This window comes from Toxotes jaculatrix, chromosome 2 (assembly GCF_017976425.1).
Source record: "Toxotes jaculatrix isolate fToxJac2 chromosome 2, fToxJac2.pri, whole genome shotgun sequence".
Taxonomy (NCBI): domain Eukaryota; kingdom Metazoa; phylum Chordata; class Actinopteri; family Toxotidae; genus Toxotes; species Toxotes jaculatrix.
In genome coordinates, this window is record NC_054395.1 from 9,437,309 (window position 1) to 9,463,260 (window position 25,952).

The following is a 25,952-nucleotide window of genomic DNA, read 5'->3' on the forward strand; positions in this document are numbered from 1 at the left end:
AAGTGAAAATGCCAAATCTGCACTGATTTTAGCTTTTCATTCCTGTCAGATTTTGGACTGTTGCTTGGACAAAACAAGCAATTTGAAGATGCCACCTAAGGCTAAGGCTCTGGGAACATAAAACATAACTAATTAATCAATTGAAAAAGAGGTTAATCGGTGTCCTGTAACCTCATCCTCTGTTAGAGCGGCTGTAGTTACACTGTGGTTACATTCTTTCTGAGACTGTTGTCAGTGAAATGACTAAAATCAAAACACAGAAATCTTCATCGGAAATGATCTGTGTTGGAAATGGACCAGCAGGAGAGACGAACAGTGCACAGTAAGGAAAAAATATATGAAAAAGAGGAGAGTTACTAAACAACATACAGACAGCAGAAGCTTTAAAGACCATTAATTGGAAATGGATGAAAGGAAACTATGAAGCATGAATAGTCTGCAGCATTATGAATATATGCAGTATGATCTTAGAGAAGAAAAGGAGGGATAGTAAAAGAAGAAAACTTCAGCAATGTTTCTATTAAATAAAAAACAGGACCATCTTAGGAGAAAAAAAAAACAAAGACACACTGAAACCGCTGAGTCGACCAACAGAGCATCTTCCATTCACAACACCGACAATCTGTGCGTTCATCTGTTGTGGATGAAGGGTCACTTTACTCGTCAGCTAAACCCTGTTCTTCCACAATCTGGAAACACACAATGGTCTTGATCACAAACTCACCACAATAAAATAGGAGTTATTTAGAAGAACAAACCAAACTTCAGGAGAGCCGACCTTACCGCTTTTGCTGTAAAGTTTAAAGCGGGCTAAAAGTAGAGCTTGGCGAATTGAAGTGAGCCACTGCGGGTGACCGTATTCATGCAACAAAATGTACAATTCAGCGAAACTGCTCAAACCCAACAGAGAAGTGGCTGAGTGGAACTAGATTCTGACTGAAAAGACGGAGCGAAGGCTAAACAAGTGCTGGATTGAGTTTGCAGTGGAGCTCAGATGTCAGGTAAATTGAGGTCGCTCCGACTGGCAACAATGAAAATTTCTGGGAAAATTGTGGGGAAAAAAAAAAGCTAGGTCATTCAGGTGCTCTTACCCTCTGAAATTAGCTGTCAGCACCACCTATAAGTTTCAATCATTAGTAGTTGTAAAGAGCTAAAGCTACTTTTGTGGGCAAAGGTGGAAATCATATTACCTACGCCAACTTGATTTATGCCAGGCAGGTATGCATTTCTCACTGGGATTTCAAAATAAGGGCGTTATTAGGGTCTGTGTTTTCCCCCTTAATGCTTATCAGCACTAGATTTCTTAAAACAAGTTTTGGACTGAGAGACACACATACATATACTGCACACACTTATTGAATGCCAAGTGAAGTTGTGAAACGCTGCACTGTTGTGCCCTGTGGCGAGAATGGAAGCAGGAAGGCGATGTTTGCTTCTATGTCCAGTGGAGCCTTGACTGCTGAGTGTTTTTCTGTGTGAATGAATGCGGGTCTGTGTGTGTGAGTGCGTGAGATACCATTCTGTACTGAGACAATGCATTCCAAGGCCAGTGTGTGTGTGTGTGCGTGTGTGTGCGTGCGTGCGTGTTAACGGTCTGTGCAGCCAGTGGAACAGAGTGGAAACGTACCGCTGATCCATCCTCCCTAGGATACACAAACTCTGTGTGTGTGTGTGTGAGTGTGCAACAGCAAGTAAGTGCCTGCAGGTGCGTGCTACCTGTTCTTGGGGCAAGTTCAGTGATGTTTATACTTCATCAGCGTGTTTGCATGAGGTCTGACCTCAGCAGAGATCAAATCAGCTACGAAGGAGCAAAACGATTAAAATAACCTCTTTCCCAAAACAGATTTTTAATTTCATTCTCGTACCGTGTAATGCCTCTCACCCTTTGTCAATTAGTGTGTCAAACTAAAAATGGAAACGCGTGAACACAAATGCAACAGTATGACGACAAAATGTTCACAGACAGTGGTTTCTCTCCCTCCCCATTCTGTCCCTTTTCATTCTGCTTAGCTTATCTATCACGCCGTACACCGACCAATTTACGTAAAAAACACTTTTAATGTGTGGCGAAAATCCCATCGCCTGGAAACAAGATGTCTTTTGGAACATATGGCACGCATGTTTCATCTATTAATGGCTTTTTGGCTGAGCAATTTAGAATCTCCTAATGTTTAACACATATGGAAACGCAGATAAATGCCTCTCTTTGTCTCCACAGTCTCGCACTTGCTCTCCACGTTTGTTCCGCAGCCGTCTTCCCTTTCTACCTTTGGGAACAGAGTGGGAAGAAAGAACGTGGGGAAGGTATTCATTTTCTGAATCATCATCGACTCAACTGCATGATATGTTTCCCCCTGGAGGACACGCTAATGATCCTTAGCCCGAATGACATATGTCTGAGGCCGATTAGGACGCCGCATCCTGACAACATATCAACAGGGATCATGTCAGGCTGAATTAGTTCAGCTCCAGTTAGGTGGGCTGGAGACAAGTTCGTGAAAGTGAGACAGGTGGAATTACATCACAAGCAGGGCTTCATGGGTGATCACATGCAAAATGAATAACTGGAACCAATATGGTTTCTTGGTGCTCGTTGTTTGATTTCTGTGCTGCAAAGGAACGATTAGAGACATATCAGAACTATGTGAGGCATTTTGGGACTGCGGGTGAACCTCACAGTGCAATATCCTGTCTCAAAACCTTAATTTTGGTTTTGATGGGAGCTGTCCTTGGCTCGGAAAAACATCGCAGCATGTGTTCTTCCTTGCCAGCCTTTTGTTTTCTTTTCATATGGAGTGCTTTTCTGAAATGATTTGGCTGCTAGTGTCTCACATTCCCTTCAAGCTCTCCTCATAAGCTGCTTCTTCCAAGTTCACAAATTGTAAATATGACTTGTCAACGATTCAAGTTCTTTTGGACAGAATAGCAAAATGGACCCCGTAACAAAGACCTTTTTTTTTTTTTGACTTTGTGGCTCTTGCTTTATTTCAGAAAGTAAGCAGGACAAAGCTCCTGAGAGCTGCAGCGGAAAACTGTCACCATAAAAAATCATATCTCAGCAGTTTGGGTGTCACTGGAAATTCCTACTTTATGAGTCATATTAACCATTTTGTCAGCTTGTTCATTTGTGCTCGGCTCGTAATTATGATATCTCCAAAAGCACTTGAAGGCAGAATAAGGTGACAGCAGTACGTGGGTTTGCTGCTGCTAAACTAGGCAAATGTGTGGAGAGTTTGTCATCGCAGAGCAAGCCAGAGCGTTTGAGGAAAGCAGCCTTGAAATTTAGATTGCATCAGATTCTCTTTCCATTTAATGGAGTGCCAGGCTGCATTAACATGAATCACTTATGTGAAATTTAAGGCTATTCATATGGTAAGTGGTGCTAGGTATGTATTTTTCCAGTGTGAATTTATGGATATCTGTGTAGTAAAGATATGAAAAGTACCAACTGCTTTCGTTCGGAAAAATAACACGGAAACGCAGCAAGCGGGAGAGACCCAGGGGCCTTGTTGCCCATTATGCATGCCGCATTTTCATTTTTATATACAACAGCAGGAGATACAAAGAAGTCAGCTGGAGTGTGTGTGTGTGTGTGTGTGCGTGTGTGCGTGTGTGCGTGTCACCTCTGGTTGGTGCAGATACTTAGTTTTAGAACAATTAACACAAAGTGATGAAATTGTTAAGTGCATTACAGCAAGAACAAACTGAGAGCATTTCATTCTTTTCACGTCCACTGACAATTTCTATTGTAATAAAATCTCTGTCATTTCATAAAAAGAATTTCCCCACAGAACATTACTTAAGCTGCAACTTACAAATAATAATGTCTAATAAACAGCACCAAGACAGATTCATGATAATGTTTCTAAAACTTAAATATTCTCAGGGGTTAAAATAAATAAAATACACATGTCTGTCTGTCATAAAAAGAGTAATAACAAAATACAGTTTACCAGTGCATGATGTGTGCTGGGAAAAAGCTTATCATGGATTATAAGGATTGATTCAGGATTTAATGGAGAGTGATTTCATTTGTTTATGCTGCATTAAGCACTTTTTTTTATTACTACTGAGGGCAGAGAGAAGTTGTTAGCTAGTTAACTAGCTAGCTAGATTGTGTGTTAGCAAACAGCTGCCTATTACATATCTAGCAGACACAGAGAAACATTAGTATCACATCTGGTGAATGTAAATCAGTTGTAACAAGCTTTTTAGCTATAGTTTGGTGTCCACCGACTCCTGAGAAATACTAAACCATATAAGCTCACAGCACCCAAGGGCTACGTCTGATACAAAACACTGCTGCCAGCCTTTTCTAAGAAAAGCAACCGCATCCTCATGTTGCAAGTTGTGCACTCACAGCCTGCAACACAGAGGTCCAGGTCTGTAAGCATAATGATCACTGGGCTACTGCTAATTATTTATAACCTTCACCTCATCCTCTGCTTTATCTTATAAATACTCAGTTAACTGACTGTTTCAGCTCAGACGATCATTCAGAATCATAAATTTCATTTGTGTTTACAGTGTACGGTTCCATATTCAAGGGCACCACAACATGAGTTAGTACAGGAAGGGAAAGTTTTCACCAACTACACTATTCAACCACAGGTTTGCTTGTTGCAATCCAAGCAAACCTGCCCAGTCCATCCATCCATCCTTTTGTTCTGATGTTTCTCTCTCTTTCCCATCAAGCTTCCATTGAATTCACTATTTAGCTGCTTTGCTTTATTACGTGACCCTCCTGCCACGCTGATGTGTGCACACGCTCAGTGGTGCCTGGACTAAAACGTTAACAGCAGTGACAGTAAATGCACCTGCCTGAGCTACCAAGGGGCCACAGGTTGGACCAGCCCAGTGATGGCTTAGGTGTGTGTGTGTGTGTGTGTGCTAGGGATGCAGAAAGGGGCTAGTGGAAAGGTCATCATGAATAGTACATGAGGGTGGGTGGGGTCAGGTTGTTCAACGTCCATCACCTCCGTGGTTTGAGTGGGGGTTTGTGACTGGCCAGGCGCTTGCGTGTGTGTGTGTGTGTGTATTCAGTAGCAGGGACTCTTCCCTATTCATGCTTCATCCTTACCCATAAGTATTCAGCTCCACATGAGCCCATTTACATCCTGGAAATTGGGCTGGAAATAATGGGAGGTGACATGGGAGTGTGAGGCTGACCTTTGACCCACTCTTTGTGTGTGTGCATGGAGTGAACGCTCAAGGAAAAAGCCTTGATTGGTGTAGATAGTGAGAATTGGTGCCTTGCTTGCAAAAACATATACACGGATCCAACACAGATGGCTTCAATAAAAAAGTCATTATCACAGCTGCCCTGTCGATTACATTTCAATCCACCTTCATCAGTCAGTATGTACAGACAACGTCTCACTGAATAGAAGCATGGACACATCTCACACAGTTTTGTCGCTCTGATATATTTTTTAATATCCATCTTGCCTGCACTGGATGGTATTTAATAACTGTAAAGGCGGTCAGGTACACATCTTCACAGCCGTCCACTGCTTTACTAAAATGAGACCAATCAGTATCAGAGCAGGGCTGAAACCTATGTCTGCAATGGCAAAAGTACACAGGAAATTACACCAGAGATTGAAATAGAACTGAATTACTGAGAGGTTTTACTTTATTTGTTGTTTTTTTCCCCCTCCATATGCAGGACATGAGCAGTTTCCAGTGAGCCAAATTCATTTTCTTTTATTGTTTTATGATCTCTGTAATCACAATAGAACAACAGCTGGCAAAATCTGACTATTTTGAAAGGAAACTGCTCACAAAAATAAATATAAATTAGGAGCAAATGGCAAAGAAATTCAATTTTAATGTTTAATAACATTTTCTTTTGCATTTTTCTGCCAAACAAACCTTGTGTGAATGTAAGAGTGGATATGATTTGGGTCTAATTTTAACCGACTCCCTGAGAGTGACATTAAGAAAGTAATCAATAAAAACATTTAAGCACCACTACTGCCACATTCACATGATGAATGGCCACGAAAGATGGTATTTCATCAGAGTGTAGCTGTAATTTGAAGCCTTAAAGGGGCACTGTCACATCAATTTATTAGCCGTGGAGAGTACTACAATACTCAGCGTGTCAGAAACCCATGTAATATCTTTTATGGCTCTGGAGGAGTTTTGTCAAGTCTAAGAAAATAACCCTGATGATGTCACCGAGGTTGGGCTTAGAGGATTTATTTCATTTTATCTTTTAATTCTTCAAAGATTTTTTCAGCATGTTGCCTTAATTGGACAGTGGAGAGACAGCAAACGTGCATTATAAATGAGGGAATGGAGTTTGAAAAACATGGGCATTTATCAGGCAGGGTCTAATTAAAGCCCCTATCGAGCTGCATTATGGGAAATGAGGGACCTGGTGTTTTTGGAGTTTGATCCATAATTAGGACTAAAAGTCACTGCCTCTGCTGCATTGATCCAGACGGCTCTTTCCTTCGTTTGTCAGTCGCATGTTCCACAACTTTGTGATACATGAAGTGCAGTGCTAAATGAGTGGAGAACGCTAAATGGCCCATTCACACGTCTGGTCACAAACACTGATGCTGACGCATTCGCTGAACTGAAGCTTGAAAAAGCTCCTGGAGTCAAAAGGCTCCCAGTGCTGCGATGGTAAGAAAGTTAAGAAAAGTTTAATTTTGTATAAATATATTCTGACGTGAAGGAGCAACAGCTGCACTCGTTTTGTTTCCCTGGTGAAAGAAAAAAAAAAGCACATATCTGTTTCATACTACGCTCATTAAAACAAACTGGAGGAAAATCTGACTGTCACAGGCTAACCACTTCTCCACCACATTACTTTAACTACAGGGACTTGAAACAGAGAAAAGGATGTGTACACTTCGCTCTGGAAGCTGTTATAGTTGCAGTGTGAGAAAAATAAATGCCCAATTGGAGCTGAGTATGTAAATGATGTGCTCAACACAAACACACTTGCGAGCTTCAGGCTCGTGAGAGGCAAGAGAGAGCCTGCCACTTTGAATCCATATGTGTGAACGAGGCCTATTTCAAATTCCCTCTGCATTGGCTTATCAGCAGATACAGACAATCTGTTGACCCCGTCGACCCTGACTCTATAAATTCACATTTGCATAATTTAAAACCTTTCTGACGGCACATTTCAGTGTAAAGAGTCAGTAAACAGCAGTGACATTTTATATCTGCATCAAATGCAAGCCTGCTGCAAAACATGGTGAAAAATTTAAGACCTCTCTGGAGTGTTGCAGATATTTTTTCACATCATTCGAGGGATGGATAGAAGACAAAAGCAAATGAAATCACGTCATCACTCCAGCTTGAAATATGGAGATAATGACTCGGAGAGTATCACTAATCTGAAACCAAACACACTCAAAGTCTTCATCCTCAAGAGGGCTTTTCCAGTCAAAAGTGTCAGTGCTGAGAAACGTGTCAGAAAATGTGTTGGGCTGAGTTATTATCACCCCAGGTACAAGAACAGGCAGCACCAACCCCAACTGTCACACACACACACACAATCCACCTGTATATCCATCCATCCCACCTCCTTTTTCTCCCTTCACTCCATTCCGTTGACACTTCAGTCCTTCATTATTAATCTTTACACCAATTCTCTCTTCACTGCGAACTCCCCCAACCTCCACATATGCTCACATGCACAGACACACACACACACACAAACACATGCACACACAAACGCAGGCTTCAATAATTGATACATTTCCCAGCTCTCTGTCTAAAAATAGTCTGATCAACATTTCCTTATTCACACTCCATTTTTTTCCCCACAAGTAGCAGAATCAAAGGCCGACTGGAAACGCTGGACACAAAGGGTCGAACTGGAATTCATACCTGACACACACATACACACACACACACACAACTCCACAGAGGTCAGAGAGATAATAAATGAAGGCCTGAGGAAGATGTACAATGTTGCACCTGGGGTATTAATAACACAGCACTTCCTGCTCAGCACTGATCCCTCACTGGGCCCTCAGGCAGCAGCATATGGCCCCACCAACACCCAAACACACATAAGGCCAATAAGAATCTATATTAGCTTATGCAATGCAGGAGCAATCCTGCATAATCCTTGACTATCCTTGAGTTCTTATCCCACTGTGGATGATCCGGAGGTTTAAAAGCTACAAAAAGGCTCGACTTGTCGCAGAGCAGGTACAAAACCGGGACTCAGACTCCACAAGCCCCCTTTTTCACGTACATTTGGTTTGTTATATGCTTAAAGCTAAAGTGACAGAGACAAGGCAAATATTTCAATCAATTTCCCAAAACTAAAATTCAATGAAGAAAAGAAATGGTGAAAAGCCTGTGAGGATATTTGAGAGCACACACTTCTATTTCTAAAGCGCTGACTATTTTTGCCTCTATCGCAGAAGGCTTTGATTTCTTAAAGGTGCTATTTCAACACTGTGCACATCGTATCCCCTCCACCACCCTCCACCCTTCACCTTGTGGAGTTCTAGATAGGTGTTATTGGGAGAGGATTCAAAAAAAGAAGGTTCAGTGTCCACCTGTGGTGTTAACCTTCTTGTGTCTTCACCCCAATTACATTGAACTATACTAATAATAATAACACAGAGATGGTAAATAGCAGCAGGAGAATTATTTTTTTATTAGAGTGAAGGTGTAATTATGTTAAAGAGCGCTCCAATTAGTGCCTTATCTTTCCCCAATGGTTTCAAGTTGCATATCTGTGTGGAATACGCTATGAAGTGTTTCTTTTTTTTCCCCCCTTATTGATTCTTGTGAATCTCTGCACATTTTACCACATGGCAGAAGCTCAAACTGTGAATGCAGATGGTGTACGTGGCTCAGTCTGTGTGCATGTGTGTTCCTCAAAGCGAGAGGGGGGGGGGGGGGGCAGAAAAATCGTGATCCTTACTTTTGATTCTGCTCACTGATGCTGCCTCTGGTTGTACCGTTCCAGTGCAGTTCATACTGTATGTGCTCACGGTGCAGCTACTTTAAACAGTGTGATATATCTCTCTAAGATAGGGTTTCCAAGTGTGAGGCACAGCTAAGTGAGATGACACAACCTGAGTTATGGCTTCACTTCCCACCTGGGCCTTACATATGTTTGCATTCACAGTGAGTAAAGCCAGATAAAAGTCTCACTCCGTGGCAGCAGAGGCAGATGCTGCTGCTGCATTTACAGAGTTCAAAATGACTGGAGCACTGATTGACATGAACTCTGGCGTCCTCCTTAGCTTAATTAGGATGCAACTGCGCTGCTTCTGTCAAAGAGAAATTTCCTGCAGGAGAAACATTTCAACACTGCAAGCATAATGACGCATCTTCGTGTCAGAATATGTGCTGCATATGTTACCTCCATCTGCGGTATTTAAGAATCTGGACACATCACAGAGCGCTCTACTCACATATTTATATGCAACTTCTTCCATCAGGATAACTGTTAATATTAATGCAAAAAAATTAACACATTTTAAGAGAGGAGGCTCCGTCGAGCAAACATTTTGGATCTTCAAGTAAGAAGGAAAACAACAAGGTAACAAAGACAACAAAGACTGGAGAATGAAAGCTCATCCTTCAACTTGGACAAAAGAAATGTTTGTATACCAAGGTCCGTCTGCTGTCTATGTCTGAAGCTTTCAACTGAGTCTCACAGTTGTTATCGGGAGATGGGGTTTGTGCAGTTGTCAAGGAGGTGACTCACTTGTCATCACAAGTGTGGGACTTTGGTTACGTGGTAACAGATGTAGATGAAGACCCCAATGAAACCTGTGAGATGCAGCTTAAAGCTCCAGGGAAAAAAAAAAAACACAACAGTACAGCAACACCTGCACCCAGAGTGTGATTTGAAATTAAGTTTATATCTTGTGAGAAAAAGCTTTGGACTAATTTGGAAATGAAAATTTGGATATAGGACATTAAACAGCCGCTCAGCTTTTAACTGATATAAACAGGAATTTATTCTAAATTTGATCATCTATCTGCACATTTTATCCACAGCCATGTGATAACAAGCCCTGAACCTGAAGCTGTGAGCCAAACCAAACTGTGAGCTGAGCTAAATTGTGACATTCTCACCTGTTAAAATCGCTCAGATCACTTTTATCATCAGCGTTCTGTATTCGCTCTGGTCTTATCTACAATGTCTTGTCTGCTGCCACAATGACCCAAATTCATCCTATCTGATGTAAATTTTTTTTGATGCATTGGGATCTCACCATCCAAACTAATCTCTGTCCATCCACTTTGGCTCATCCAAGCAAACAAAAGAGCCTCAGCGCAAAAAAATAGAACATTTTCGCCATGGTTTGCAAGTACAAACAAATACAATTTTAATTATTTAGACGAGCATGTGTGAATACATTTGTAGGCATATATCTTTCTTTGATAATGCAGCTACATCTTCCCAGAGTCTCCAGAGAAACAATGGTAAAAGCCCAATTCAAAACAAAGCAGAGAGGAAGAGACTATAGAGATTGAAGCACAAGCTTTACTTGAGCTTTTACAGCCCATCTGCACAGCCGAGTCTCCCTTTTTTATGAAGGTAAAAAGCATTAGTGCGATAATCCTGTTTTTCATTATGTGCAATATTAGCTGTGTTTAATCTAGATTGAAAGCCTTTTCCTAAAGAGAGAGTTGCTAAAAATTCTAACAATTGACAGCTCTGCTGTACCTGTGATCTGCATACAGTTCAGGGGAGTGTGCTGGGGTAAAGTCAAGTGTGCAGTGTCTCTGCTGATTTCTCTCCTCGCTCATTAAAACTTGATGAACCTGAACACTCCCTCTAAAAGCAGCAGAGGCTCTTTGACAGAGCAGGCCTTGACTCTGTCCATTAGCATAATGTGTTCAGTGATAGAAATGGTCGAGATCATTAAGAGGACAGGATTTATGTAAGTTGGGCTTTCTGCAAACCTTTATACAGAGTAACCTTAAACAAAGCCTGAGCTGTTTTGGCTACGTTTTTCAAGTTGTTTTATTTCCCATCACGTTTAGGGATATAATCGTTAAAGCTGCACTAATCAACATTTTTGTTTTAACAGTGGCTCAAATTGGTATGTGCAGCGTGAACAGTGCGGCGGGGTAGTGACTGTTCTCACCAGTGTTTCTTCCGCATGCAGCAGGCAACTGCTTTCAGTGACAAACTGATTAACAGCACACAGGAGAGATTTCAGTCCTGGTTGATTTGGAGATGGTTGTGATTACTGCTGGTAAGAGAAAGGGCACTTTAACAACACGGGTCCTCCAGTTCCATTCAAAATAACACATGATTCTGGGAAAGCAAAACACACCTTTGTCAGAAATGCAACAGGAAGAAGAAGAAAAAGCTAAAAGGCCTTTAGCTGAGAAAATGAATTGAGGCTCATTGTTTTAATGAAGAAATCTAAAGAAGATAATCTACAGTGTCGTCTGACACAATAATAATGAACTGATGATCGAGCGATGTCTTCAGTGCATGCACGCCTCATTTCTGTGAATCCTCTGAGTCTGTGTTTGCAGTCTGAATCCAGGCAGAGAACAGTTCACTGTGACAGTACTTGCGACAGAGCATAAATTGGCAACAGAATGCATGGCTATCGCTCAAACAAATATTTTTTCAAACAAAACAACGTTTTTTTTTTTCTTTGCTTCTTTTTGTAACTGCATATAGTGGAGTTTTTACATTGTAATTACCAGAAATCGCCTGCTAAATGTGGGCGCCACTGGCAGGCCCTTTTCCTTTATTTTCAGCTGTTGTGCTCTTTCTTCTATCTTTTCTACTAAAACACTGTTGATATTATAATGTAATATTGTAGTTGAGTATGAACTACCCAGTTCTTTTTCTATTTGTTCCCAATAAGCTGCAGGCAAAAACACATAACCTCCTGGGTGACAGTGTTCAGAATATGTAAATGTAAAATCTCTGATCACCGGACATAAACTGAATAATTAGTTACATCACCATGGACTTCAGACAGGAGCAGCAAAACAGAGATGAATTTAGAGGAAAATGTTAGAGATTGTGACTTTTAACATTTCAAAAGTGTCTCTAAGCTTCATCTAAAAACGCTGAGTATGTATGGAAAAATGTAGCTTCTCACGGAGACTGTGTGAGACCCACCCACAGATCCCCAGACCTTTCACTGAACAGGTCTGGATTGGAACATAATTCACCATGTATCACTGTTTACTCCATATGTGCTAGTGTATACAGCAAAAATCCAATTTTGAGCTGGTTGGAGTTTGCATAAAAGAAAAACGTATTTGGTCAGTGAGCAGCAGGAAAAGACTCGATATCATCTCCTACTTAAGTTGGCTTTATGGCACATCCCTTGACAAACACCAATCCCTGTTTGTTTACCTGCACTGGCTAGAGGGTGTGCTCGTGCATAATAATGACAGTGTGTGCGTGTGTGTGTGTGTAAATCTATGCCTTCATATGTGAGCATGTGTGTGTGTGTGTGTGTGTGTGTCCATGTGTTCTGTCCCTGAAGCTAGCCACTTCCCATCTCCAACACCATATCTCATCTTTTGCAGGAGGACAACTGTGACTAATCTAACGCTGCCCCGGGAACAGAGAGTGTGTGTGTTTATGTATGTGTGTGTGTGTGTGTGTCTGTTGGCTGCCATCTGCCCCTGTCACTGCCCTGTCTCTCTGTAGCAGCACCTGACCTGTGCGGCTGTCTAACAGGAGCGCTGAACCTGGCTGCCATCTCTAACGGCTCCGGTTCAGAGCCACTCCACACAGGACAGACAAGGAGCAGAAAAACACTGAAAAACTCCGTTATCTGATTGAAAGACAAAAATAGGGAGCTTCACATCATCACCCAAACCAATCCGTGTTCCTCTCAGCTATAATGGAACTAGTCAGGGGGGTGGGGAGAGTGATTGAATCGTAGCATGGCATCAGATGAACCCAGCATGACGCTGAGGTAATTGCACATTCCTTTTTTTTTTCCTTTGGTTCTTCTGCTTGCACATAAAAGTCTCATTTTGAACAAGAGGAAATGTATTGCCTCTCAGGGGATTGATGAGTGTTACATGGCTTTGAGTCCCTGAATTAAACCACACCCCATGTGGGCATAAATGCATTGACCACATGCTGCGATTAAGTCCGACTGAGAAAATACACCAATAATCATTCACTTGGCAACGCAGATTTGAGCTGCCATGATTTATTGACTTGATTGAGCTGGTTTTTGATCTTTTATTAAAAGCTGAGCCACTGATGGAGGCACCAATTGGACCAACCTGTTTTAAATAAATTTCTCTTTTCGCCTCAGACGAACACACACACACGCACACACACACTGCTCTCTGTAGCTGGGGTGCACACAGAGAGGGCAGGTAAAGACACAGACAGGGACGTTAGAGACCAATGAGGTGGGATTTCTCCCGGTGCTCCTGATGGCCAGTCCAACTACCATTGGTAACAAAAGATTTGAAAGCAAATACTAAAGAGAGGTCCTGAAATGAAACAAACATTTGTACAGCTAAAAAAAAAAAAATAATAATAATGTCCTACCTCTGTATTCATCTCATGAACCTTTGTGTGTGTGTGTGTGTGTGTGTGTGTGGGGGGGTGGGGGGGGGGGGGGCACTGGTGTGCTTAGAAACACCAGTTTCACATATGGCCGTCAGCCTAACTATATCCTCCCTCCTTCCCCCATGACACACTTCCAGAGAGCCCATGAACCAGAGTCACAGTGAGCTGGCTCTTTCACAGCAGCTGTTGTGCTGTTTCTGCGCATGAGCGTCCACAGGTAATGGACTGACACACACACACACACACACTCACACATGCTCATTATTCACCACAGGCCATTTACGTGCAGTGTACTCAACATTTCTTGCAGACAAAAACTCACCTGGTAGGTTGTAGCCACAGTTGGGGGACAGAGTGCTGTTTTCTGTGCTGTGCTGTGCTGTGCTGTGTGTGTGTGTGTGTGTGTGTGTGTGGAAGGGTAATGCATGGCTTGGGATTGTAGTTGAGTCTGTGGTAGCGCCTGTGTTAGTGTGGAATGTGTTTGTGTGTTGGTTTTAGAGGAACTGTAGTAAAGATAGAGATAGAGGGATCAAGAAGAGGAATGTGCACTGAAAAAAAAAAGTTCAAGTGCGGAGTCAGTAAAACCATTTTTAGCTCAAACGTTAATTTTGCCACTATCACAGCTGATTAAACACTGATTGAACCTATCAGGCATGATCTAAGAAGCAAAAATCTCAAGTGCTGCCACTCACGATCACGCCCTTGAATCAAGCAATAACATCTTGATGAAGTGGTGGAGCGATCTGTCATTTAATTCAGGAAAATTAGCAAAAAGACACTAAAATTAAAGAAAAATGTGTCAACCTGCTGAGGAAAACTTCTCAGTAATAACCGACTTGTGACTGTGAGATGAAGTTTTGCAGTGTAGTGACAGGAGACAGCTGTGGGAGATGAGAGCTGTCTGACACCAGTGGGAAATGTCATAGCTAATACACATCACATGTGGAGGGACTCACACTCACACTGGATGCCTTGTTTCCTACAAGATGTTTGTGTGTGTGTGCGTGTGCGTGAGAGAAAGAGAGAGAGAGAGAGAGTCATGAACTTGCATGCAATGAAATGCCACGTGTGAGGCATGTGTGTGTGTGTGTGTACACGACTGAATGAATATGAGTACTTTGCAGTTGTTTGATACACAACCCATTCAAGCACATACTAAGCAAGACACATACATGAAACACCTTACTCTGAGCTACGCTGATGCATGTGCATATGTGTGTGACTGCAGGTGCAAGTCTGTTGTCAAGGAAGTTTAGAACAGACTCACTGGAGTGAAGACACATAATTCTCACAGTGTGTGTGCAACAAATGTCTCTAAGAAAATGAAAAAAAAATGTCTCCTAGTACTGTCTTACAAGAAATGAAGAGAAGATAAGAGGTGAATGAATAAAAAGGCTGGTCAAAACTGAAGCAGCAGAAAGTGAGAGGCTTTTAGTCTCACACCAGTAACAGACTAAAATCCTACATTTCCCATGGTGCAATCAAGATCATCTTTTTCATTACGACTCCCTTATTCTTTTTCTTGTGGTACTAAAATGTACTAAAATCACTTCACCAAGTTTTTAAGATTAAACTCACTTGTTAAACAAATGCACTTTTCGCATGTGAACTTTAACCCTGGCCTTAACAAAGGGTTGGACCAACATCAGTTTCCACATGTGCATGCAGCAATTTCCTCAAGTTACAAGAATACACACACACACACACACACAAACACACACACACACAGTGTTTGCCTTCAGTGACACCAACCCCTAATTATGGAGTTACAGAGTGTACTGGGTGCATGAGACTCCAGTGGGAAAACAAGCTCTGCTGAGAAGATATATAGTCCCTCACACCCGCCTGCCTGCTGGGGTATTATGGGAAACCTTTGACACTTTTCATAGGACTTTCTGTTACTGTGCTCATCACACTGTGTGAATGCGGCAACTTAACTTTTCACACAACATAAAGCCTGTTCAAATACCCAAATTACAGAGATACACACACGCACACACACACACACAGATTGAGGCGCATGCGTTTGTATGCTGCGTACAGCTGAGAAACGCACAATAACTTCCCCCTTTCGTTCAAAAAATAAACACGACATCTAAATTGTTCAAACTGTCCTCAATTCTCATTTCCATTTCCCTCTCTCTCTCATTATGGAAATGAGCGAGCAGGCAGACGTGCAAGTTGTCGGAATACTAAGCACACTCTTTATTTGTTCTCCCTCGTACACACACACACACACTCTTGAGGTATACGGCTAAAAGACTGAGGGTGATGTAATGTAATGATGAGTTAAATGCACAGGAAGGGAACAAACCAATATACACACAGCCTTGAGGGGAAATGAATTCCCCTCATTTCAGCCCAAGTGCACAAAGCATCATGTAACTGTTCTCAGACAGACAGAGACAGAGACAGACAGAGACAGACAGGTAGATATACTGTATAGATAATAGCCATTTTCCTCCTCACCACAGTCACAGTGGAGAACAGTGATTGGTCAGAAAATGGCAAATAAAATGACAACAGGGAAAAGGAACTTCTTGGTTGTCACACTGGCACGTCTCAGCGCTGAATTTTATTTATTTATTTGTTTGTTTGTTATTTTTTGATTGAATGGCTGGTTATCTCCAGGGCTTGAACGCTGACCCACTTAAACCCAAATTATATTTTCCATATCCGTGTAGTCACAAGGGTCTGTGTGACATAAATTCTCTCATCTGCTGGGGTCAAAGGGTCCATCACCCAAAATTTATAGCTCTGTGGACTTAATGCACCTACAAGCATGAAAACTGCACACATCTGGAACATGTTCATGTGCAAAGACACCCAGTGCGTAAAGACTCACATGCATGTCCACTGTTGTCTCCACGTCAGGGCTCCATGCAGTGTCGGTGAGTGTCTCAGCCCCCACCCCCCCCCCCCAACCTTGAAGAACTGTGTAAGCACCCGATAGCTCTTACAGTACACTTTTTCATTAGTTTCAGCATTTATCAGATAGGACTATTGAATTTTACTGCATACACAGAGCCCCAAGGCTAATATAGTTCAAGCTGGAAATTTAAAGCAACTTAGCTGATGGTCTGATGGACTCAATTTTATATGAGAATAGGTAAAATGCCTTTTTTGAGAGATTTTTTTTTTTCTTTTGAAGTGCAGAGGAAGAAAAAGGAAGGAAGCTGATCTGAAAAATATACAGAGATCGAGAAGGATCATAGACAACTCATCTCTGTATCCTTTACAGTTTTCTGGTTCGAGTAGTTGTGACATGTTTTTCTCTTCACATAAGACGTTGAAATATTTTGTTGGACGTGAAGGCAGATTTAATATATGCACTAGGTGTATTTATTCATTCATTTCCATAGACATAACCTTCTGTATCATTAAAGTGGGACTTTGTATTCAGCCCTGAGGAATGTTACAAGAACCTGAGTAGGCAGATTGTGGAGAATTATTACAGAAAAATGACTCAGGGTCTAATTCAAAAATGAAGCAGATATGTAAAATAACATTTACGGAGTGAAGTGCATATCTTAAAAGGGTTTTCTCTATCCTGCGTGTCAGCTTCCTGAAATAGTCAGATGTCAGCGCAGCTCAAAAGTCAGTGGGTTTTTAATATTCCTGCCTCACACAAGAAAGACGGTGGCTCAGTCTCTGCGATGTGCACACATGAACAAACCACTGACCACTGGAGGGCAAAAGCACTGATCCCAGAGCTTACATATACAGAACAAACTGCATAAATGCCCTAGGACCATGCATAAATGGTAGACTTTGACAAGTGGATAAACTTTACCCTCCACTACATCCCTGGCTTGCACTGCGTGACACTTCAGCATATAAAATGTTGTCTCCCTTCGCTCCCAAGGCTCCAATGTAAAATATATATACTGTATATTATCTGAATTTCTTTACACTGAGGGAGAAGGCTGAGCAGAAACACTAAAATAATAGGGATTTACAGTTTCTTTTCTTTGCTTCTCTCTTTGTCTCAATAGCTTCTGCCCTCTGTCTCACTCTCTCCTATCATAAATCTTATTAAAGTCTCAGTGACAGGGCTGCGATCAGCATGCTATACAGACACATACACACAAACCAAAGCACGACTTGATGAAATCCCCCCTTCTGAATGGTGTGTGTGTGTCTGAGTGTATCTGTATTGTGAAAAAAAAAAAAAACTAGCGGGGCGTAAATGGTGTCGCTGACATGCTGCTGGGCCATGTGTCAGTGTGTTGTAATTGTGTCCAGTGGAGTGGAACACATATATTCAACACACACACACACACACAGATTGCGGTTGACGTCAGGTCCAGAAGTCAAATGAAACTCAGATGACGACAACAAATGTAGGCAAAGGGCTGCAGATGGAGTGACCATACGAGCAGCGAATTATGAATAATATGTTTACCAAGATGGAAGTAGGTGGCTCTGCTGCGACTTCACTGGACTGGTCCACAACCAGTTGCACATCTGGTTGCCATGGCAACCTCCAATAAATGTGTTGGTACAAGCAAATACATTAATATCACCCCTTAAATTTGGAGAAATTTGAGGTTTAAGACTTTTCTTTAGGGTTCAGGTTAGAATTAGGTTTAGGTCTGGGTTAGGCATTTAGTTTGGATTGTTAAGGAGCTAGGGAATGCATTATGCCAATGAGTGCCCTCACAAAGATATAAGTACAAGTATGAGTGTGTGTGGGTCACGGTCATGTGAAGGGTGGGACGTAGAGAACGGATAGTTTCCTGCACTCCCTATGTATGAGGTTGTAAGGAACACACACACACATGCACACTGACACTCCCACAGCACACACACACACACACACACACACACACACACGGAAAAAAGTTGATACAAACTGTAAAATCGGATGTTAGGGGCTCTGTAAACGTGTGTGTGCTGAGAGTGTGTATGTGTGTTCATGCACACATCCTGAGGTTCAACTGCAATCTGTAAACAATGTTTCTGGCTGAGTGAAGAAAAACAAGAAGCAAAGGGTGAAATGTTCAAGAGAGACCAACACTGTGTGTACGTGTGTGTGTGTCTGACAGAACGAGAGAGAGAGAGAGAGAGAGAGAGAGAGAGAGAGAGAGAGAGAGAGAGAGAGAGAGAGAGAGCAGGAGAGCACTGAACTGCAGATGCCTGACTCTCACAGAAAGAGTTGCTGCTGCAGAAAACTGAGACATATACAGAATCTGTGTGGACAGTGTGGATGCTGTCAGCACAGAGCAAAACGCTCCATTAACTTCCACTTCTTAATAAAGAAAACACAAAGTGTGATGCAGGAATCGGCTAATGGCGGGAAATCACAGCACAATATTGTTCAGAAACACGTTGACACGGCAAGCCACTTATTTTCCTCTAATTAACAACCTGACAATGAAATTCGTCGCACTGGTTACACTTCCCAGTGTGGTTATTTTCTGACATTGCCACCCGACAATTAAATTGCGCCTGCCCATCACAGTTTAAAGTGGAACGACGGCCGATTCGCTGATTTTAAATAACTTGCTGCTGTGTTAATGAGAGAGGAATGAACGACGCGGTCTTTCATTGGCGCTGAATGGCTACCGTCGCTGTCAAACATGCAAGGAACATGGAGAGCTCATTTAAAGCGACATTAGCCCATTCGGCATGCTGATTACGTTCAATATATAACAAAGAGCTGAGAGGGAGAGCTTTCAACCATCCCTCTGCACTGCCACGCTGAGTGATAAGGGCTTCGATTTGCAGTTAGAAACTATTAATTAGCTCCCATGGATTCATACTGTCGGTGGGGTTTTCTTTATCGTGCTAATGTCATTCCTTCCTTTTCATTTCAGAGACTCGGGATCATGGAAATTTGTTGTCTGTATTTTTCAAAAACTCTTGCTCTCCTGTGAGGAAGAGGGGAACCAGTCGTTCAAAGTTTGGGTGAATTTACCGTGCGAATAACGAGGCGAAATTTAAAAAAAAGTTCCCAAACCCAGAGCTTCACAGCCATCACAGGCGGCTTTCATCAGTGCGGAGGTATTGTATATTCATAAGTCAACAGCTGCGCTAAAAAACACACATTGAAAAATGTATCGACCTGCATGATGGATTTTTTTTTTTTTTTTCCCCAAAAAAAATTGCCTGGAAACAAGTGAACGCTTAACAAGCTGAACTGAAGCTGATACGTGGATTGAAATACTACAGATCAGAGCTCACACCTCTGTACGGTTTCTATAAAACACTAATGCCAAGATATGAGACAGGGCTGCTGGCTGACAGCTTCCTGATCACAGCCGCAGATAGTTCAGTGTGCTGTCCGTCCACATCAAAGAACTGCTGATCCTTACAGGGTCCTAAGTCCTGGAACAACCTGCATAAACAGCCGATGGGGGTTGCTCCACAGACAGGGGACATCTCAGAGCAGACCCGCATCACTAACCGTATCAACAATTACTCTGTGTCATAGGGAATCAAAAGCAAATAGTCCTGCACTTTCCAGCTCCAGCCCACTCAGTTTCTCTCCTCTCTGGCTAATATTTTTGTTTTTGTCTCTTTGGACGACTGCTTCTAGCCTATCTCGGCAGATCAATACTGGGTAAGCTGAGGTGAGATGAGGCGAGCCTGAACGGGAGCGCTGTCAAAGACGAATGGCTAGATGTGGGGGGTGATGGGACTTGGCTAATTCCTTTGCCTTTGCCTTTGACCTTTATTTATGAAAAAAAAAAAAAAAAAAACCCTACTTACTGAGTTCTTCAGACGCTCACAAAAAGCATCTGCTGAGTCCACACACACAAAATGAGACAGGCTACCCTGACCAAGGTGAAGATACAGAGTTCAGCTGTGCAATCTGAAAGCTCTGTGTACTTTAAAAGGGCAACAAACTTTTGCTTGATAAAGTCAAGGCTGCCTGCTGCCCTCTCTGCTGCTCCCCCAGCTCCGCCTTCCCCACCAGCCTCCACAATAGTGGGATAACAAGCTGCTCTCTGTTAAAAGCCGGACATGACAACTCTTCTGTGAAATCGTAATCCTGGAGAGGCAACTTTACAGTGCACCTTTGATATCTTGATGTGAGACATTCTCAGCCGGTACCCCCGCCCCGGCTAAAAGATGAGGTAGATATTTTGCCTCTGTTGTGTGAAATCTATGATGTGAAAAGATTTAATTAAGATAGGCCGAGGAGTCATAATTAATTCTGCCTCTCTCAGAGTCAGGCTTACTGTCAAGAACACAGGGAAAGGCTCCAGCAGAATAAATTACACGAGCGTAATGTGTGTGTGTCTGTGTGTGTGTGTGTGTATGCTTTTCCCCCCCATCTGAGGGGGTAATGGGTGTGGAGCGTTTAGTAACTGTATTCTCCCAGCGCTGACAAAGAGTTATGTCAATTCTTTAGGAAGTGGTAGTGCTCTCAAAGTGTAAGTGAGCCCGCTGGCACTCTTTTTTTCAGGCATCCCACCGTCTCAGATCAAATCACATATCAGTCCGGGAGTTTATTGTGTCTGTCAGTGAGGAGCATCCTCTTGGGAGCGCTGTCAGTGACAAATACGAAGTGGAAGGATTCACACCGAATGGGGCTCCTGCCAGGCAGGTTGTGCTAGAGACGGCTACAGTCACAGGAGACCTCTGAACTGTCTGAGGCTCTGCTTTTCCATTACACTCTCTTTCTTTTCAGTCACTGGCCTATTTTAGATCCTGTCTGGCCAGTGTTTTGTCACCTAAGGTTGTAACAGGATAAAATGAAGGATGCCTCCAGGGAGTCATCTACACCTGATTTTCCTCTCAGCCTGAAGACCTTGAGACAGAATTCAAGAAGTGAATCCATTTGTCCTTGTTCAATTACAACTAGATTTACTACATATCACATTTACACCTGATCTAGTAACAATCTCTCTTAAGTCTTTAATAAAATAAATTACATAAACTTACATAAACTTACAGAGACTGTATCCAATACTACTACTGCCTCCTTCCTGTGTCCTTAACCAGTGGACAAACACGTGCTGTGTGTTCTCTGGATATGGACACTGACAACTGGGGGCCAGCAGCCTCATTCATCGAGCATATCTCCGAGTCGACCCCTCTTCCAAAGTCCAACACTAATCCCTCAAGCTGCAAATTCTCAGAGCTTTCTAGCATTGGCCAAACACGCAACAACTGTCTTATTATCAGGAGACGACAGGCAATAATGACTGCGGCCTGAGCCAAGCAACTGCTGCTGCTTTGAGCTTTCAAAGAAAGAGGCTAATTAATGGCTGCTTTGTGACTTTTGTCACTTTTTGTGACTGGTGATTATAGGCCATTCACTGGGGAGGATTCGTCAGCTATTTGCGGGTGGCGCTCACCATAAATATCGTCTAAGCGCTTTGCTTATGTTGTGCCGAACCTGCATTTTTCCCCAGCCCGTCCCAAGATTCTCTCGCTCTAATTTGCAGAACAAATTCCTTTACTTTCCGCAGAATCTCCTCGTGCTAATAAGGACATCTCATCAACGGCGGTTCAGAGACAAACTAGGCTGTTTAAAAATGCAGACTCCTTGGTATCTTGTCTGTGATTTCCTGTAATTAAGTACTGGAGAGCAGAGCGTCCTTGGCGCTGAGGACAAGTTCAGTAGAAAAAAAGCCCTGTGCTCTTTGGAGCAGATTTGACTAATGGCAGAGCTATATTAGCCCTCTGCTGGGCCACAACATATTCTAAATTGCCCCTCTACCAATACTAAAACCATACATCTCCAACAAGTGGCCTACTGTCGTATTTGGGCCAACTCTAATTGTCTCACTAATCTCTCCAGCGTTAAATGACCCAGAGAAACTGCGTCCCACAGGGCAGGCTTACTCCGCTGATTGGAGACTTTGCTTTTTGTTTTGCTTGGCATATTAAAACAGCATAGGCTGCTGATGGAAAGCCTACAGAACTATTGGAAATGTAATTAAGGGCTAGCAGCAGCTTTTAAACGGTTGACTAGTGCAGGAACAAACTGTGCCCCTCAGACGGCAAAAACTTTAATACATGGGAAATGAGTGGCTCAATCGATAAGCAGGGCGTTATTTCTTTTGTGGAGGAAAATTCAATGGAGGACAGAAATGGGCTGCTTCACTGCCTGCATACTGTTTCTCATTTCCCCAGCAGAGAGGCAAGTTTTATGGCAACGTTTGCTTCAAAAACAGACAAATAGACACCTCTCCGCGAGATATAATGATTTGTCAAGTCAATTTCATCTGTCATTAAAACAAAAACAAATAGCTGCTGTAAACTCTGCCAGCTGCAATTGAATCTGCAGTGTTTTCTGTTATGAGGCACAAAAGGGAGAAAAAAAAACAAAAAAAACAAAACAGACATCTCGTACTCTCCTCAGGTGTTGAGGTGAGGTCAAGTTGAGAAATGCTCCAATCAAGCACAATTATTTGTTGAAGCCAAATGCCACCGTCATTTCACATTGACAGTGAACAGCCTATTGTCCCGACTCCGCCAGACAATCACATTCATAATAAAGCACCTCTAATTTGCTAAATTTTTTTAAGCTGACATCTTTCGTAAACCACTTTTTCCAAACAAGCTGGCCTATGGAGCAATTATCAGAAAACAGACTCAGCAAGCCCCCACTGTGGCCTTTTGTCCCTGGCATCAGCTGGCCGGCTGGGATCATTAGAAACATTTTCTCCTTGAGTTTTCTCCCACCAAACCTCTGGCTTTGTAGCCGGCACACAAGCACGATGATACAACGCCTTTAGATCTAGTAGGAGTCCGTCCCTGGCTCTCTGTCGGAGCAGTAATAAAATACAACACCAAAGTCTATCAAACACTGTCTCACTGTGCTGCCTCTGATAAATATTCATGATAGCAGCTCGAAAACCAGATGTTTTTCTCCAATTAAAGCTTGCCGAGAGCCACCGTTTTGGAAATAAATTGTTACTTTTTTAATTAACGGCTCATGTTACTGGACCAGAAAACAACTGAAACAATGCAGAAAAGATTCACATGTGCGCGAGGTGGGACGAGAACATGTGGATAACAAGGTTAGGTGGTAGTGGTGATACTTTCTACAAACCTCCAGCAGCCTAAAGTAATGCAGATTACTCAGGGACAGGGGGGGATATTATCCTATTAGACCCTATCAGAAGGATGTGAATGCTGCTGCAGTCACAGATATTGAACATCAGCCCAACTAGCTGTGTGAAGCAGATCAAATCAAGTCATCAAAAGATCCTTCTCACATCAAAGCCCTGAACAGACCTGGCCACGTGCCTGCCATACCAACAACATGGAAACAAAAAGAGGAGCGCTGGCAAATCTGGCACCGCTCACAGACGGCGGCTCACTTCAAAGGCAGCGATGGTCATCTGAGGTCATTAATTGCAGGCAACCCCCACCCCCACCCCCATCCCCCCAAAACACCAGTGGTCAGCGAAGGCGAGTAGAGAGAAACCACAGAGGACTTACCATCAGGAGGCTGGGCCGGTGTGAAGTGAGGAGGTTTGTCTGAAAGAGATAAAAGAGAAAGCGAGAGAAATAGGTTTTTAGTTTTGGGGAGATTCAGACACTTCCCAGGGGTAAAGGCCAAATAATTGAGTTGCTAGAAAAAAAAAAGAGACCTGGCTTTTCTATCTAACACATTCTAATGCAGTGACTGGGCCCCCACAGGAGCCCAGCTGAGCTAATCGACAGGACTACATTTCAGCGACACCGGTATCATCATTGTTTTGCCATTCATTGTTTCTATGGTCTTCACACCGCCTGACTTCTGATATTATAAGAGCACATGAGAATTGAGAACACAGGAGGAAGGGATCTGTTTTTGTTTTGGGTTGACAAGTGTGTTTCACAACAGCGATGACATACGGTGAAAATTTACTCAGTCCTTGCCCTCAACCCACAGGAACCATATGCAGAATAAATCACCACTCTTTTCCTTTAATATATCAAATGACATCATACTGCTCTCCTGTTCAACACCCAGCGGACAATGACATAAGGCTTGTCGGTTTGTGGGAACCATAAAACAAGAGCTGTAGTGTCAAATGACTGAGTGTGGAGCAGCACTCGGGGGGGAAAAAAACCTCCCGAAACCTGAGCCCATCAGCAGATTTGACACCTTGATGCTAGAAAACGAGGACAAACTTGAGCAGGACATGTAAATGGATCGGTAACAGTTTATGTAGTGGTGGTTGATGAAGAACATCTTGTTTGTTTTTTACATTGTTTAGAAGGGAGAAAAAAAAAAAGCAAAAAAACGGAATGAGGTCTGCATCTATCATCTATTTGTTATAGTTGATTCATCTGATGTATTTGTCTTTGATCAAACTGATTGTTCAGACTACAAAAATGCCAAAAAATAGTAACAAAGCAATTTCCCAGCGCCAAAGGGGATGTCTTTAAATTGCTCATAACGTTTAGACAAACAATCTGAAACCTACAAATATTATAATTTAAAATATAAAGCAGAGAAAAGCTACAAATTTCAGACGCTGGAACCAGAAAATGTCACATTCGTTTCATGAATGATTGGTTTCCTGTTCAAACAGTGGTAGATTCATTTTCTGCTGATCGGCTAATTGATTAAACAAGTAAGAATTTTAACACTGAACAGAAAACATCAAGTGGGAAATCAGCCTGTTGGTTATCTTGGTAATTGTGGAGCGTAGAGACAGCACAGACATATGGCACAGAAGGATGCAAAGCTACAAGCAAAGTATGAAGATTGAAAAAAGTAATAAGACTGAACAGAAAACATATACAGTCTGACGTCTTGCTGAGTCATATTTTGAGTTAACTGCACCAATTTCTTACACACACACACACACACACAAAAATCACCTTCAGTGTTGATGTACAGGGACGATTTGTGTGTATGTGTGTTCTTTTCATTTATCAGGAAACTTCACCAAAAGGACAAATACGTCTTACATGAATATGGTGCGATACACTGGTCACAGTTTACCAGGGCACTGGAGTACTGAGCACAACCCAACCAAAACCACCATCTGTACTCCAGCCGTCAAGTCGGCTGTCTGACTCACTAAGCAGAGCCCTGATGAGTTGTCAGAGCTGCCGGCACTGAACAAACACGCACATTCAGAAAAGGATGTGCAGCCACCCAGCCATCTCTCCAATGTCTCAGCACTGTGAGGGATAATGAGGAAGATAAAACACATCACATCAATTACTCTGCTACCACAATTTTTCCGGGACTCCGTCAACCACCGCACCGAAGCCTTTCTCAGGACTTCTGCGATACCCGTCGGCATTCCCGAGACACAGCTGAGTTTTAAATTTAGGCTCACTTAAAATTGCTTGTCAACAGCCGGGCTTCAGGGGAGGAAGAGAGCGAGTGCCTGTGCGAGAGAGAAAAAAAATGAGGAGAGGGGAGAGAAGAGGAGAGGCTGGTGCTAGAGGTGAATAATGAAGTGTCTGCTGAAGCTGTTTCCCAGTCAGTCATGATGGTAACTGATTTCCATCTCAGAGGAGAGGG

At 42.5% G+C, this 25,952-nt stretch overlaps 1 protein-coding gene across 2 annotated transcripts in view; it reads right to left on the minus strand.

The window, feature by feature from the left end:
• The window catches only part of agrn (agrin), a 239,676-nt gene that overhangs the window by 121,272 nt on the left and 92,452 nt on the right, over positions 1-25,952 (minus strand). For both annotated transcript variants that reach the window (XM_041049152.1, XM_041049160.1), the window contains one exon: positions 23,924-23,962. In XM_041049152.1, the coding sequence (XP_040905086.1) occupies positions 23,924-23,962 (39 nt within the window). The remainder of the gene's footprint in view (positions 1-23,923; positions 23,963-25,952) is intronic.